Below are 17,933 nucleotides of genomic sequence, written 5' to 3'. Positions count from 1 at the left end.
TTTCGACGCGCATTACAAGATCATTGATCTTTCCATGCACTGTTCTGAAAGGGAAGGTGCAAAGTGTTTTTGGCCCAAGAGCCCATGCTACCCAATTACACCAAATTAACCAACAAGCCCCGGTACGTTTTGAATGGTGGGAGAATGTACAAACTCCTTGCGGACAGCATGGGATTTAAACCCCATTCCCAAACGCTGATGCTGTAACAATGTTGCACTAAGATGCATTTCCATTTCGTCTAATGACTATGATCCCAATTTAATAGACAAAAGTGTTTCACCAGCAAGCTATCGAGGCGGAAAATGGAATGTTCGCCTTCATTGCGAGAGGAATGGAATTTAAGACCAGGAAGGAAATGATGCAAATGTACAATATACTGGTGAAACTGTATCTGGATTGTTGTGTGCAGTTCTAGTCTTCTTACTTAAGAAAGGATCTATTAGCTTTGAAAGCAGTGCAAAGGAGGGTCACCAGGTTGATTCCAGAGATGAAGGGGTTAGCCTATGAGGAGAGATTGAGTCATCAGTACTTGCTGGAATTTAAAGATTGAGAGAGGATCTTATATAAACATGCAAAATTATGGAAGGTATAGATAAGATAGAGGTAGGTAAGTTGTTTCCATTGGTAAGGAAGACCAGAACTAAGGGACATAGCCCCAAGATCCAGGGGAGTAGATTTATGACAGAACTGAGGAGGAACTGCTTTTCCCAGAAGGAGGTGAATTTGTGGAAATCGTGTCCCATTGAACCAGTGGAGGCAATCTCAGTAAATATATTTAAGACCTGGTTAGATAGAGTTGCAGAATTAAGGGAAATGGGGAAAAGGCAGGTAGTTGGAGATAAACCTATCATCAGATCAGCCATGATCTCATTGATTGGCTGAATCGGCTTCACGAGTGGGCTGGCCTAATCTTGCTCCCTTTTTTTATATTCTTATGTTCTGCAGCATAAGTGGAGGGATCCTCAATGTGCTGTTCAGTCTGCTTACTGGTGCAGGTATGGGAGGTTCTGTCTGACTTTAAAACTGATGAAATCTATTGTTATCTTACTTATGAAATGCACAAACCTTGAAGAAAAGACAACATTGTACACTCTCTGAAATTCTCAGAAGTCTTTTCCACAACAAAAAAAAAATCCATAATGTGAAGATGTTCATTTCCATTTTTTTTTAAATATTGAAAGTCGTTTCCCAATTTGCATGGCCATTGTTAAGATTTTGAAAACATTACTGGTGTGTTTATCACATTCAAGTTTCTCTCTCTAACTTTGGTCTCAACTTCTGGAAATACCCAAGCAACATCAATGGAGAAACAGTTTAATGTTTCAGTTTAATGACCTTTCAGTGGAAACTTTCTGAGATCTTTCATCACCTCTCTTTAGGAGTCATTATTCAGTATCTGAATTTCTCATCATGGACAGATATCACAAAATTCATTACTTTGTGACAGCAATACTGGTGTAAAATTATTATAGGTTAATTTTTTTTACAAAAATAAATAAATTAGTGGAGAGAACAGAAAAAATGAGGTAGTGTCTGAGATCCAGTCAGAATGTTGATGACAGAGGGAGGAAGCTGTTTTTTTTAAAGCATAGCCTGGGTGGTGAGGGCCCTGAATGTTAAAGGCTGCTTTCTTGAGACACTGCCTCTTGTAGATGTCCTTAATGCAGTGAAGACCATTGCCCATGATGGCACTAGCTGAGCTCACAACTCTCTGTAACCTTCTCCTGTCTTTTCACTGCCATCCCAGGCAGTGATGCACGCATCCTTGAGGTACACCTGTGTTGAGTGAGGAGGAGACAATGTCACCAATCCGCATTGACTGTCATCTTCTGATGTGAAAGTCAAGGATCCAGTAGCAGAGGCCCAGGTTTTGACACAAGCTGACCAGCACTGAGGGGATGATGGTGTTAAAAGCTGAGCTGTAATTGGTGAAAATTAGTCCAATCTGCATGTTAGTTTTGTCCAGGTTCTCCAGGGATGAGTGGAGAGCCAGTGAGATTACATCTGCATCTCTCTTTTCTCTCAAACTGCCTGACCCAGTGAGAATTTCCAGCATTCCCTGTTTTAATTTCAGATTTTCAACATCTCCATTCTTTGGTTTTCTTTTGCTAATTCTTCATTTTTCATAATTTTGCAGGTTTAATTTGATGCGTTCTGAATAACTGAAATATTATTATCCTTCCCCATGATTTTTTTTTTATGAAGAGACAGCTTGGCTGGTTGTGAGTGTTGAACAGTTTGGATATGAAATGTTTGGTTTAATACTACTAGGAACATATTTAACAAAAATCGAGAGTAACATTTCTCAGATTTTCAATACATAGGTAGGCCAATATTTGAGACAGCAAAACTAATATTACCACACACATAGTCCAAATGCAATGCTTGCATTCATTTCAAAAGGCATAGAATATGAATGGTGATGTGATTTTTAAGATTTATAAGGCACTGTTTTGGATACCCCCCCACACTCCCCCACCCAAACTAGGAATATTATGAGCTGTTTTGGGTTTCTCATTTAAGAAAGGATTTGTTAAAAATCAGAGAAGCCTCACAAAGATGTTTCTGGTAATGGAAGGTTTATTATTTGATGAACATTTGATGGCTGTCTTGGGCGATTATTGTTGGAATTTAAGAAAATGAGGTGTAATCTCATTGAAACATTTCGAATGTTGAAAGGCATGGACAATAGAAAGGTTGTTTCCCATGGTAGGACAGTCTTGAATGAGGACTCAACTTCAGAACTGAGGGCGTCCACTCTGAACAGATGCAAAGGAAATTCTTTAGCCAGAGGGTGGTGAATCTGTGGAATTTGTTGCCAAACATGGTTGTGGAGGTCAAGTCATTGAGTATATTTAAGGGAGAGATTGATATCTTGTTGCTATGGCATAGTAGTTAAGGCAAGAACTTTACAGCGCCAACACTGTCTGTAAGGAGTTTTTACATTCTCCCTGTTTTTGTGTGGGTTCTCTCTGGGGGGGGTCTGGTTTCCTCCCACCCTTCCAAAATGTACCAGAGTGTAGGTTAAACAGGTGTAAATTGGGTGGCACAAACTCGTAGGGTTGAATGGGCCTGTTACAATGCTGTATGCCTAAATTTTTTTAAATTAAAAAAAATGTCTTGATTAGCTAGGGTATCAAAGGTTATGAGGAGAAGGAAAGGGAGTGGGGATCAGCGGGAAAATGGATCATCTTGTGATTAAATGGCGGGGCAGATTTGATGGGCTGAATAGACTATTTCTGCTCCTATGTCTTATGGACAGAGATAAGAAGAAAAAAATAGCAATGTTACAAGTAATGCTTTACCCAGGACACACATAGACTTTATAATTTGAAGTTGAATTTTCTTCAAGTGTTTGATATCCACAAATGTTGAAGAGGTACACATGACTCTGTAAATGCTGGAATCTGGAGCAAAGAACAATCTGCTGGAGGAACTCAGCAGGTCAAGCGGCATCAGTGGGAGAGAAAGAAATGTTGCTGTTTCAAGCCGGAACCCTTCATCAAGCCTCATTAGTGGGGAAGGGTCTGTAAAACTCGGAATGGATTTGGTGGGAACAGAAGAGTGAAGGGACACAGACTACTTGTTGCAGACATTTATAATATGGGCGTGAATGGAGGAAGTACAATTAGGAAGTATGCAGGAACAGAAATCACTGGTAATGTTGATATTGATCAGTTGGTTGGACAAGCAGAGGAAGTTTTTTTTCTGAAGAATGTGAGGCAATGCATTTAGGGGGGAACTGATAAAGCCACAATGAATGGCAGTGCCATCTATCGAGAAACAGATGTACAAGTCTAAGATCATAGATGAGAATAAAAGTAAAAAAAATGTCCATAATAAGACATCAAAGTGCCTTGTTTTCATTAACTAGAGAACAGGATACCAGTACAGGGATCCAGAGCGGCTGTTGAGGCTAGGATCTGGAGGTTGGAAATTACACAAGAGCCAGATGTGATGGTACAATTATATAAACCACATCTGGAGTACCATGTGCCGTCTTAGTCTTCACTCAACATGAAGGAAGTGATTCCACTTGAAAGGGTGCCTGGGATGGTATGTTTCAGTAATAAGGGGAAGACTGGAGATGGAAGGATAGTTTTCCTTGGAGCAGAGGTGTCTCAGGGGGACATGAGTGAGATAAGGAGGGGCAGAGCTCGGATAAAGAGGAGGGAATTTTTCTCCATGGCAGAGATTTATTGTGAGGGGGAGGAAATTTGAAAGGGATCAAAGATAAGGTTTTTTTAAACCCAAAGAGCAGCTGGAACCTGGAATCCAGTGCCTGAGTGAGTGGGTGTGCCAGGGGATCTCACAACATTTAAGGAGCCCCTGGACCAGTACTGACTCACCAAGGCATAGAAGGCAATGGGCAAAATGCTGGTATGGGTACTCAATGGTCAGCACAGACATGATTGGCTGAATGGCCCAGTTCAGAGAGTCTATGAGCTCTGATTGAACCCAGGAGTTGTGGGGGGAAAGACCCCTTTAGAATGGTGAAAGGGAAGTGAAGGGGTTGAAACATCTCCATACATTCTGCAAGGGTGTATCTGAACTTTCACCACACCTTCTCCAATGACCATCTTGGTCCTCTTGTGCTATTTCAAGGAAGACCACTGCAAGTTCATGAAGCAGCCCCTCACCTTCCATCTGAGTGTGTAACAGTTCTCCTGGCACAACATCGAATTCAATAGATAAAAATCAGCCTTTAGAGCTTTTGCCCATTCTGATGAAAAGTCATCAATTTGCAGCATTATTTCTGTGCTTTCTCTCTAACCAGCTATTGACCAATGTTCAACTAGAGACAAGAAACTGTCGAGCATAATTTATGGCTTTATCGTCCACTGGAAGTACAAAAGCTTTGCAGAAAATTTCTTCAAGTTCCAAATTTTAAAAAAAAAGAATTTTCACTAGCTTTGATAGATCTCAAGAAATTAGATCCAGAAAGATAAAAACTGCTGAAAATCTGAAATAAACCCCCAGAAAATCTTTTTTAATGCACAATGGAACTGGGAATATTTGTGCAGAGAGAAAGACAAAGTTAGTGGTTCAGGTGGCTACCTCTCAGGCTCAGCATCATGGGGGGGGGGGGCATTCACAGTCCATCCCCCCCCCCCAAATGAGTTACTTTCCCCCAACTACCCGCAGCCCTAGGGTCACTAGGGGGCTGCGGACCACACCAGATTACGCCATCAGAGGGGCTGTCACAAAAATGAATCACATGGTTTTGTCTCCATGCGCTATAAGCACACACACATTTGTCTGAAACACCAGAGGGAGGGGGAAATGTGATGGCATGGCAGACAGAGGAGGTCAATGGCAGGTAAGGCACCTGCTCCTACCCTCCCCCACTGAGTGAATTCTCGAACTGCAGTTTGTGCCCCCCCCTCCACAGTTACCCTAATGCTCCCTAATTAGATCTCTTCCTCTGCAACGGTGAGACCAAACACAGCACCAGGGAATCACTTCACTCTGTCTGTGGGTCCAAGCTAGAACTCCCAGTTGCTGGCCATCTTAATTCCCCTCACCATTCCTCCACAGATCTGTTTGTCCTCAGCCTCATTCTTTGCCAGGGTGATACTAACCCTATCATATTCCTCCTGGGGAGCCTTAAACCTAACAAAGTAATCATAATTTTTCCCAATTTTAGGTAACCCCTCACCTCTATCTGGTTCCACTGTATTCATCTCACCTTTACTTTAGTTAATGAAAACAAAACAGTTGTATGCTTTATTATCCACCTTTTCTACTTTTAATCTCACTTTTGTTCTCTCTATCCTCTCTCCCCAACCTCCCCCCCCCCACTCTCACCTCCTGATAGTCTCTTCTCCTACTTGCCTCTCTAACTCTCTTGCCTTCTGTCTAATATCCTATCCCACCTCTTGGCCTCTCCCCTGCTTTCTCCTCCCCTTCCTCCTTTATCTACTAGATATCTTCCCTTCCAACCTTAGAACCAATAAAAGGTCCCAACCAGAAACATTGACTCACCATTTCTCTCCGCAGATGCTGCCTGTCCTGATGTATCCCTCCAACTTCTCTTTGTCCATTCATCTGCAGTTTTTGTGTTTCTCTGATGGTTCAGCTCAATGAGCTTTCATCAGAGCAATGGAAAGATGGAAATCACACATGCGTTAAGATACAGGGAAGGGGAATCAGCGTAGAGAGAAAAGGGAACGTCTGTGAATGGGTGAAGACTGAGGGAGATGAATGACATTGTGATGGCACCAGCTGAGAGCAGTTGGTGAAGGTTGTTTATTGCAGCTGATCTGAATGGAGAAGGTATAAATGGAAAGATATGAATGAACACAGAGGAGAGAGAGGGAGAAACAGAGAGGCGAGAGAGTGAATAAGTGAGAGAGAGAGAGAGAGAGAGAGTGAGAGAACACACACCACTGGAACTGTGAGATTCAAAACAGAGTTGTTGGACATTTACGGGAACTTGTTCTCCTATTTCCCCCCCACCTCTCTTTCTTTATTGATCCTTCCCTTTATCCCTTTCTTTCTCTCCCGCTTTCCTCCTCTCCCGCTTTCCTCCTCTCCCGCTTTCCTCCTCTCCCGCTTTCCTCCTCTCCCGCTTTCCTCCTCTCCCGCTTTCCTCCTCTCCCGCTTTCCTCCTCTCCCGCTTTCCTCCTCTCCCGCTTTCCTCCTCTCCCGCTTTCCTCCTCTCCCGCTTTCCTCCTCTCACATTCATTTTCTCCCCCTTTCTTACATTTTCCCCTTCTTTCTTTTCTCTCCTCCTCCTTTTGTTTCCCTTCCCATTCTAATTTTCTCCCTTTCTTTTTCCTCCCACTTCTCTTTCCCTCCCTTTACTCTCTCTCTACCTGCCCCCCCCCCCCCCCTTTCCTTACTCTCACAAGAAGGACTTTAAAGCACTTTCCTTTCCTTCACTGGTATTTATACCCATCAGTAATTGACCCAGATCTGATCGATGGAGGTTTGGGAGGAACACATTATCCCTATTTATTATATGCTCTCCCTCAGAACTGGACATGATGGACATAACTCCATCACTTACTTCATTGAGAATAATTTTCAGAGAATAAGTGCTGTGAGCCAATACTCAGTGATATATGTAAAAGAAAAAATAAATTAATTGTATTTGCATAAACAATGAGCTGTTTGAGAACAATAGCAGGTGTCAGTATTGAAGGCTAGATCACAAATTGGAGAATGCTAATAATATCACTCATTTTTCCACAGTTCAACTTTGGAAATGAGGATTCTGGAGATGTAATAGGTTTTTTTTAGGGAAACGGGTACAGTTATAAAACTTCTTAAATTTAGTTGAATGTGAGAACTCCTGCGCCAATAAAATAACTTATTTATAAAAGTAAATTAAGTGCAAATCGTTGGATTTAGCCCAGTATAAGAAGTACATTCTGTGGGATAACAGGATTGAAATCCACTGGGACGTCTCAGTCTCAGCCAAATGAAAATTTTAATTTTATTGTTGTTTTTTTTTAATTTTTTTATTTTTCACACTATGAACCATATTAATCAAAATACACACAAACATTTCCCTCTTGAATATACACTGTGTCATTTTCTCCCCTTTTTTTCCCCCCACCCTTCCTTCCCTCCTTCTCACCCCCCTCCAAACCCATTATAATTTTTTTGTTGTTGGTGTTGCAGTTTTCAGTATCGTTGAATTTGGTATTACCTTCACTTGTTTTGTTTTGTAAGGACATCAGCGCCTTATGTTTCAGGGATCAGAAGAACCAATAGTGAGAAAGAGAACAGGCATGTAATCTGGTCTAAGTGGACGTCCTTCAGTCCTGAAGTTGTGCCCTCTTGACCTGGACACTCCCACCATGGGAAACAACCTTTCTACATCCACTCTGTTCACGCCTTTTACCACTTGAAATGTTTCTCTTACTTTCAATGAGTACAGGCCAAGAGCCAAACATTCCTCTCCAGCCAGACACGATAATTTTCTTTACAGTTTTACAGGCTTCATCCTTTCATTTTGAAAAGGAACACGAGAAGGAAACACAAGCAAGATACTTCTGGAAATGCCATTCAGTCCTTGCTGTGCCGACATCTTCTACCTGCTTCCACTGAACACAATCAATGATCCCCTGCCGTGCTGCTCAAGTACAATGTCCTTCTTTTCTGCTGTGCTGTAACAAAACATTCCACCTCACATTCTATGCTTATTGAAGTCACAGATGTATAATGAGCAGTTTTTTTTCCTGGAAAATGCTAGGGTCATCTCGACTGCCAGTATGAGTGATAACTCACTGCAGGTGACATTTGACTGCAATCACCTGGCACTCAGTGACAAACATCTTGTGGCAAAATGACCACACTACAATAATGAGCGGGTGCATGTGCCATTAACTGAGTGCCATAAAGATTTTCAGCCGAAGTCAAAGTGTCTGAACTCACTCGTGCCTTGCACTTGTATTTCCCACAATGCATTTCACCAGCACAACATCCTATACTGTACATTCCATATTGATAGTTCGGCAACTTAAGGCACTCACATTACCACTTGTTAATTTCATTTCTATATCACCCGAATGCTCAATTTATATTACTCCAGAGCAATGTCAGAATAAAGCAGGATTTTTTCAGCCTCATTATTTTAATTTTACCTTTTGGATATTTGTCTGCATTTAAAGACAGATTAAGTGCCGACTTAAAAATAAACAAGAAGGCTATATATCAAAACACTCAGGTAATTACAAGTGACATGGCTAACCAACCAAGAGAACAAACATGCCAGTTGCTTTCTCTGAACTGTGCAGATTAAAACAGAGAATAATTCATATTGCAAGGAATAATTAGCCTGATAATTAGCCAAGTGTTGAAAGTAAACTAAAATAACTTAATATTTAACAACACTCAAAGAAGCCTAATCAGAAGCATGGATAAAATCAATCTACCTTTAAAAAAATCCTTTTTTAGTAAGATACATAACAACATTATAGGGACTGGCATGCAATCAATTACGTACCTTTCACTTGATTTCTTTTATTGGAGTTCAGTGGTAGGGTGGCTGGACACCATTCTTAAAAAGTCACCGTTCTAAGCCTTCTAATCCACCTCACCATCACAGTGAAACATATTTGAGGTTCACAGTGAATGTCAACAAGCCATATATTTAACCTCTCATCGCCAAAAGAGATTTCGCAAGATGACGCTTTTCAAACCTTAAATCAGGACTATTTATACATACAACTAATTCTCCTGTAAGGATTCTGTCTCAGTCCATCCTTCTGCAGCCACACTAAAAAATAGGGTTGATTGTCTGTTGGCAGGCTACATCGAAAGTAGGTCAATTCAACAGCTCAGCTGCCTAACAACACGATCATTAACAACTCACTTCACAGTTCGTAAATCAGAATGGGAACACATTACAAAATATTCATTTCAAAATTAGCACGTGTTCTTGTGCTTTTTTGTTCATTATTTAATGCGTTTGCTTCCCCAAAGTGGAGAGGCATTTAGCTATCATTGAGAAAACATTTTAAACAATTTTATTGAACAAAGCAAGGAATTAACTGATGATTATATTCCTTGTTTAAAGAATAAATATCATTTTTATTGCTTCAAAGGGCTTGCTCCTTCGTTCTCTTTCCGCAGTCTTCGAGAGTCACTATTGCGAATTTATTTATTCCTTAATTCAGTTACACTATTCCCAAATATCAACATCAATATTCAAAATCAGAATCAGAATTTATTGTCATGAACATGTCACAAAGTTTGTTGTTTTGTGGCAGCGTCACAGGGCAAACATTGCTATAAATTACATTTTATAAAATAAATAAATTAGTGCAAAGAAGAGAAAGTGAGGCAGTGTCTGTGATTCATTGTTCATTCAGAAAGCAGAGGGGAAGAAGCTATTTTTGTAGCATTGAGTGTTTGTCTTCAGGATTCTGAGCCTCCTTCCAGATGGTAGCAGCAAAGAGGGCATGGCCTGGTTGGCAAGAATACTTGATGGCAGAGACTGCTTACTTGAGATGCCACCGCTTTTTGACATCCTTAATGGAGTGAAGACTGATCCCCATGATGGCGCTGGCTGAGTCCACTCTAAGGTCTTTTCTCGACTTGTGCATTGGCACCTCCAAACCAGACAGTGATGAAACCAGTCAGAATGCTCTCGACTGGTAGAGGTGTGCACGAGTCTTTGGTGATATACCAACTCCACAATGTCCTCATGAAGTAAAGCTGCTGGCGAGCCTTCTTTGTGATTGCAGTGGCACGGGCCCCAGGACAGATCTTCAGAGATGTTGGTCATCAGGAATTTCAAGTTCTTAACCCTTTTCACTGCTGACTCCTCAATGAGGACAAGTTTGTATTCTCCTGACTTCCCCCTCCTGAAGTCCACAATCAGTTCCTTAGCTTTGCTTACATTGAGTGCAAGGCCATTGGTTTGACACCACTCAACTAGCTTATCTATCTGACTCCTGTACGCTTCCTCATTGGTATCTGTGATTTTGCCAATGACTGTGGTGTCATCGGCAAGTTTGTAGATGGCATTTGAATTGCGCCTAGCCATACAGTCAAGGGTGTAGAGTCATTAGAGCTGTGGGCTAAGCATGCATCATTGATGTGCACTTGTATTGATTGTCAGTGAGGAGATGTTGATTCCAATTTGTACTGACTGCGGTCTTCTGATGAGAATGTCAAGGAACCAGTTGCAGAGGAGTGGAAAAGTTCAGGTTTTGGAGCTTGTTGACCAATACTGAGGGTATCATTATGTTGAATGCGGAACTGCAATGTAAATATTACTGTTCATGCATAGAAAACTGAAGCATTAAAAATTCAACATTCACTTCCTTCAAACTGCTAGCTTGCCAACTTCCAATATAATTGCCTTAAAGTGGTCAGTTTGTAAATAAATGCACCAATATTCCAGCAACTAATTACTCAAATTATTATTGAATTTTATATTGGATCTGTAATATCACAGTACAGGTTGAATACCCCTTATCTGAAATGCCTGGGACCAGAAATGTTTCAGATTTTGGATTTTTTCAGATTTTGGAGAACCATTTAAAAAATGCATTCATTCATTCAAACTTAAAGATACATTACAAAACAAATATTTACATATGCATCTATGCTCTATAATGCACTATTTATGTCTGCTACGTCCCATTCTCTGATCAGGATTTCTGAACTCTATTGCGTATTACCTATGGGACCACAGATGGAAAATAATTTGGATTTTGGATCATTTCAGACATCAGGTATTCGCATAAGGGATACTCAACCTATACTTGTCCAGAGATGACTCTTCGCCTTCAGTTATAACCAACAGCCAAAATCTGTTCATTATACCACAATGAAACATTTACCACACAATGTGGGGAAAAAAATCAAAAGCATGCACACATATGGATAAGATACTTGAAAGCCCAGCCCAATTAGTTTGAGTTCTTGTTGTCATAGATTGGCATTGGCTGAGGTATTTAAAGTAACATAGACAAAAGTCAGAATGCACCAACAAAATGGTCCCAAAGACATGCTACACACAAGTTCACAGGTTCCAAACTGGAGGTAAAACTGTCAAAAAGACCACTGGGTAATGGGGCTCCCACTCGACTGGATAATGGGTGAGAACTTTGAGAAACTTAAAATGGTGTTGGCATTCAAGCACTAGAACTCACTATTAAACTCATCTCATCACTCAGCAGCAATGGTGCACCCTGGAGATCCACTGCCTCATGGCACCAGTGTTGTGGGCTCAATCCTGACTTCTGGTGCTGTCTCTATGGAGTTGGTATGTCCTTGTGGTGTGTTGGTTTCCTGTGTGTACTGTGGTTAACACACACATACCAAAGGCCTGTGGTCAGTAGGTTAATTGGCCTTGGTGAGTGGGTGAGTGGTAGAACATGAGGAGGGGAAGGAGATATTGATGAATGCACAAAATTACAGAAGGAAGAGATAGGTTTGAAGCAGGGAGGTTGTTTCCACTGGCAGAGGAAACTAGAACTAGGGGACATAGCCTCAAGATTCAGGGGAGTAGATTTAAGACAAAGATAAGGAAGAAGTGCTTTTTCCAGAGCATAAGGAATCTGTGAAATTCTCTGTCCAAGGAAGTAGTAGAGGCTGATTTATTGAATGTATTAAAGGCATGAAAAATAGATTTTTGAAGTAAAAGGCAATTAAGGATTATAAGGTACAAGTGGACCGGAGTCCACAGGCAAATCAGCTGTGGTCTTATTGAATGGACAACTCCTGCTCCTATTTCTCATGTTCTAATGAAAATATGGAAAAAATAGAAAAAAATGTAAAAGATTGTGTTGGACTTGATGGACAAAAGTGTCTAAGCTATAGTTCCTGATCATTTTATAATGATCTCATAAACTTAACTCAGCAAATATATCCTTCATAGTTGACATCTAAAAATTCTGATATTATAGATGTATTTTAGAGCAACAAACAATGATCTCAGTATCAGTGAGAGAAAAAGAAGGGGTGACTGTGATAGCACAGATTCTATCACCAATGTGTATATGTACAGATGGTAGTGTAGGATGACTGTGATTGGCTGAGAGTGTAGCCACACCTACTGGCAGGTCTTAAAGGATTGCTCCTAGCCAGACCAGGTCATTCTGGACTAGTCGACCTACATGTGATACTCTCCAGTCTTTTAGTTAATAAAAGCCTTGGTTTGGATCAACAAGTCTTTGGTTCTTTCGACGCACTCTACAGTGATGTTTTGGGCTGGAACTTTCCATCAAGACTGAGTTCAGAGGAGAGATAGTCACATAATACAGAGAAGATTGGAGGGATTACTCCCTATATCCACATCCTTCGTGTTCTGCAAATTAAGCCAATACCCAATCATCAAATTTCTCCAATGGAGTTAACATAACAGGTCGATGATCCTTCATCAGAAATGGAGAATGCAAGACTTGTAGCACAGAAGGAAGGTTCTGAGAGAATGAAGGGAAAAGAAAGCCTGTGAAAGCATGAAGGTTGAGAGAGATTGAAAGAGCTTTGCCATCACTATTCACTTTATCACAGAACCTCCCTTTTATTCTGTATACTTCTGCCATCCCATTTTCTCTGCATCTTTAAACTTGCTTAATCTTCAAATCTCATTTCTTATGAAAGGTGACACAGTAACCTAATCTCTCTCTCTCTCCCCAATCTGTTGAATCTTTACAGCATTCCTCTGACTTCTGCATTATTAGTGTCCTCTGAACAGAGGTTCATCTTTCTAGATCACAGTAGCCAATCAAAAAGCAGAGTGAAGTGCACATACAGGATATTTGTACAAAATGTTTCACAACTTTGGGACAGCCCAAGTAGATTCCAGACAATGAAGACACTGTTGCCCAATCTTGTGCACAGTGCGCTCCCAAACATCAAATGATAAACAGATCATCTGTTTTAGTAGGGCTGGTTAAATACTGGTAAGTTCACTGGTAGTAATTCCATCATTATCTTTCAACATTGCACAAAGGTATTAAGTTCAGTTGAGGGAAGCCCAAAACATAGAATAAAGAACCTAGAACAGTTTAGCACAAGAATGGATCCTACAATCTGCACCAAACATTAAACTAAATCTTTTCTTCCTGCATATAATCCCTAACCCCTCCATTCTATGCAAATTCATATCTAACAAGCTCCTAAACACTACTTTCGTATCAGCTTCCACCACTGCCCCAAGGCATCCAAACCACTCCATGTAATAAAATTTGCCCTGCACATCACCTTTAAACTTTATGTCCTCACCTTAAATACATGTCTTCAGGAATTTGACATTTTAACATCAGGAAAATTATTGTGATTGCCTACCCTATCTGTAAGCACTTTCAGGTGGCCAAAATCCCCTGATGTAAAGCCTCATATTATGCCCATATTCGGCTGTCGGGAGGCCACATGAAAGTGCATGCAAGGGAAACTTCGTAACCCTCCTCCAGGAGGGATAATCACCAGAGCACTGAGGTCCCCCGGCACCTGAATGGAGCTGCCTGAAAGCGGCTGTTAAGGGGATGACAATCACCTGGCGAGTGCCTGACAGCCCCCCTCCCCGCTTCCCCTGCTCCCCGGGGGTGGGACGTCAGGACAGGGGCAGCCGGCAAGGACTGTTAGAGCTGGGGCAGCCCGTGCCACCTGCTCCATAGTGTGGGGACTGATACAAGGCTGTGGGGAGAGCACGGGGCAGTGGGATCAGTGTGGGGGCAGCCCGCGTCAGCCGCCCCAGCTCAGACAGCCAACCACCCCAATCCTGACAGCCCAAAGGGACAAGAGCCAGAGTGCGCTCTGAGGCACCTCCTGTGAAGCTGCCCCTTTCAGAAGCCCAGCGCTGTGCTTTCAGCGCTGCCACCTGAACGACCATTCCATAGGTCTGAATCCACTTCTGTAGCCGCATTCTTGGCAGAGAATGGACCTGAAGAAGCCTTATGCCTCTCATAATTTTATAATCTTCTCTCTGCCTCTAATTTACTGGAGAAAGCAACCTGAGTTTGTCAAATCTCTCCTTTAATCCAGGCAATATCCTTTCCAAAGTCTTCACATCTTTCCTGCAATGGGGCAACTGGATTTGCATACAATCATCCAGGAAAGATAGAAAGAAAGATCTTGGAAGTGGAGTCTTCCCTCAGTGTCGACTGGACTGTTTTCCTAATTTAAGATGAAGTCTCTCCAGGGGACTTAAACCCTCAGCCTTCTACCTCACTGGTTCCACCAAGTTATGAATATCTTTAGAGTTCACACTTTTTTCCCAGGTCAGCAATGCACAACACCAGAGGACATCTGTTCAAGTGAGTGGAGCAAAGTTTAGGTGAGACTTATGAAGTAGGTTCTTTTCTTACACAGAGAGTGGTAGGCACCTGGAATATATTTTTTAAAAAATATTTTAATTTTAATGATACAACACAGTAGAAGACCTTCCATCCAGGAAACTCATGCCATCCAATTAACTACCAACCCGGTACATTTTGGAATGTGGAAAAGGTCATGGGGAGGAAGTACAACCTCCTTAGAAACAGTGGCAGATTTGAACCTGTGTTGGTAACTCTGTAATAGCGTTGCACTAACCACACTGCCCTGATGGTGGTGGTGGTGGAGGAGACTGGTGAAATAGAAACATTTAATAGAGTAAGCACATGGATGTTAAAACAAAATAGAGGGTTATGGGCTGCGAGGAAGAAAAGGATTCGATTGTTGTGGAATAGGTTTATTTAGGTCAGCACAAAATTGTGGGCTGAAAGGCCTACTGTGCTCTAATGTGCTATGCTCTAAAACCCAAGAGCCAGACATGTAATGGCTTATTTTGTGATATTTTCATTACTAACACATTTTTATTGTGTCAACTTATTTTTGCAATTTATTCAGTAGGATAACCAATGCAAGGATTAGTTCATAATAGAATTTGCATTTCAGCAAATAAATGAATACAGCTGCAGTTGAGATCATCCTGAAAATGGAAGAGCTATAATCTGATAGGAATGATGGAAACAGAATAGAAATTGGTGAAATTGTTCATTTTAAATATGCTTCCAGTTGCATCCATCTTATTGCCACTTAGTCTTATTGAAGGAGAAGTTGCAAATTCTTACTAATTTCCAATTTTGTGGCCCACATTGCACATTTTATCATGCTTTCAGGAAAAACCATTTGCATATCCATTATTTTGCAACACTATTTAAGCTGCCTCCTAAATTTCCATGAAATAATTATTCTCTGTTTATGTATCACATCAAATCTTCAATCTCAATTGTATCCAAAGCATCCCATAATGCATCCTGTTCTCCTGATCAATGCAAATAGCTGAGTGGCAAAAGCACAGAAGTTTTCATAAAAAACTTCCTTTATTTATATTTCTCTTGATCTTTATAAATATCCGTGAGTACATTTGAGGTAGCTCATTGCACAATCTCAAGGTTTAATTATTTTAAAGTGCGTCTATCTTTGTAAAGTACAACACTGAGTAGAACCAATTTGTGCAAACCTAGCTGCCATAACCAATGTAATAATAACGAGAAAAAAAGCATTTTAATGATATCCTTAAGGGATTGATATTAACCCAGGGCACAAAAGAGAATTTCTCACCTTCAATGAAATGGTTCCCAATTGAGCTCTTGTATTCAACTGAGTGAAAAAAAGATTAATTTTCCCCTGGAGAACTGTGCAATTCAGGTGCCAAATCTGATTTTGTTTCTGAACTTACATTTGAAAAAGTTCAACTTGAATTTTAAGTTCCTTGCTATATGTACCAAGGAATGATGAGAAAGTTTGTTTCACGAGCAGTCCAGTTGGACATCCCATGCATGTACCCATGAGTACAATACAGCACAGAAGTGCAAAGGTGCAGAGAGAGATTAGTTGGTACAGAGCAAAAGCAGCATAATTTGACAAAGTGAGGTTCATTCAGGAATCTGATAACAGCAGGAAAGGAACCGTCACTAAATCTGGTAATGCGTAATTTCAGATTTGTTCATCTTCTTCCTGATGGGAGGGGGACGAGGAGAGTGTGGCTAGGGTAGGATCCATCTTTTAACATATTGACTCATCCAGAGGGAGATACAGGTGAAGTCGATGGAGGGGGAGGCAGGGTGGATTTGTGTGATAGTCTGGACTGCATGATAAATCTCTGTAGTTTCTTGCGGTCTTGTGCAGAGCAGTTCCTGTTCCACTCAGTGATGAACCCTGACAGGATGCTTTCAATGGTGCACCTATGGAAGTTGTTAGAGGATGCAGATGGCATGCCAAATTTCCCCAGACTTCTGAGGCCACCGGTGGGCTTCCTTGGCCGTCGTGTCAGTGTGGGTGGACCAGGACAGGACACTGTCATTGCTTTCTCTTGAGAACATAAAGCTGTCTACTATATATTGAACCCAGCATGGTTGATGCAGACTGGGGAGCGAGCTCCACCCCTCTTCCAGAGGTCTATGACCAAATCCTTTTTTTTTCTGATTTGAACTTGAACAACATTTCTAACTGACCACCACCCACCCCCCCCCCCCCCCCCCCCCCCGCCACTCCATCCCTTCCCTTTCCATTCAGAGAGTTATGCCCTTCCCTATCAATTCCCAGCTTTCTTCTTTTGCGGTCTCCTACCCATATCCACCTATGACCTCTTCCCTGTGGGCCTGTGATCCTTTCCCTGCCCCTCCTCTCTCCACTATTTTGTCTGTGCCTGTCTGATTTCTGCTCATATTGTGACAAAGGGCTCAGGCCTGAAACATTGGTTATGTATCTTTGCTACATAAAGGACACTGCTGAGTTTCTCCAGCATGTTTGTGTATTAAATTACAATCCCAGCGTCCACAGACTTTCTTGTTTAACTTAATTTCAATCCAAGGTGTGGGTATTTCAACCGATGCTCCAGCATTGGGGCCCAATGTTGAATTCAACATGTACTCAGTCCCTTGAGAATCCTTTGCCGTTCAATAAGGTCATAGCTAATCCAGTGGTAACCTCACCTCTGGAGTCCTGTCAACTCCAGCACCCTCTCATCATCTTGGTGGATATCAAATTGCTTCTGCCTGAAACGAAGAGAGAATGGTCAAATGTATTAGTGGGTCTGAGGTCAGGGATAGGCCAGACAAGAGTAGAAATGGATTTGGAGTAGATAAAGCTTGGGGAAGATACTACATTATGTCATGATCATACTATACATGGCCGGGCAGGCTTGAGAAGCCATGGCCGTGTCCTGCTCCTGTTTTCTTCTGTTCTTGTACAATTCCATGAAGGAATTGGTGATCCACCTGAGTTTCGAGAGCAATCTCATGGTTATCATTATTGATAACAGTATTTTAATTCCAGATATATTTAATTAGGTGAACTTAGTACCCTGACTACAAAGATGCAATTCCTACCACATGAATGACCAAATGTTCCCTATTGGCTTCCCTAAGGAGCAGTCTGAGTACTGAACTGAAGAATAATCCTAATCTCCATAGCTTCAGTCTGGTTTCTGCTGTATTTCTTTTGGTAATTTTGTCCTTTGTTGCTTCGAGAATTTCAA

The 17,933-nt window shown here is 41.4% G+C and overlaps 1 protein-coding gene and 1 long non-coding RNA gene across 7 annotated transcripts in view; one reads left to right on the top strand and one right to left on the bottom strand.

Annotated features, from left to right (window-relative positions):
- npas2 (neuronal PAS domain protein 2) overlaps nt 1–17,880 on the bottom strand; it is a 154,718-nt gene extending 136,838 nt beyond the window's left edge. For 3 of the 6 annotated variants that reach the window (XM_069893453.1, XM_069893456.1, XM_069893454.1), the window contains exons 1-2: nt 17,584–17,880; nt 17,389–17,451 (exon numbers count right to left, since the gene is read on the bottom strand). In XM_069893453.1, coding sequence (XP_069749554.1) covers nt 17,389–17,451; nt 17,584–17,705 — 185 coding nt within the window. In that variant the 5' untranslated portion in view covers nt 17,706–17,880. Of the gene's footprint in view, nt 1–17,388; nt 17,452–17,578 lie in introns of all 6 variants that reach the window. The other 3 variants (XM_069893455.1, XM_069893459.1, XM_069893457.1) reach the window with 3 other exon arrangements.
- LOC138740599 (uncharacterized) overlaps nt 946–17,933 on the top strand; it is a 44,105-nt gene continuing 27,117 nt past the window's right edge. Inside the window, exon 1 of the long non-coding RNA XR_011343060.1 lies at nt 946–996. This is a non-coding gene — a long non-coding RNA (uncharacterized lncRNA). The remainder of the gene's footprint in view (nt 997–17,933) is intronic.

This window comes from Narcine bancroftii, chromosome 8 (assembly GCF_036971445.1).
Source record: "Narcine bancroftii isolate sNarBan1 chromosome 8, sNarBan1.hap1, whole genome shotgun sequence".
Taxonomy (NCBI): domain Eukaryota; kingdom Metazoa; phylum Chordata; class Chondrichthyes; order Torpediniformes; family Narcinidae; genus Narcine; species Narcine bancroftii.
This window is presented reverse-complemented; position numbering and strand designations above follow the sequence as displayed.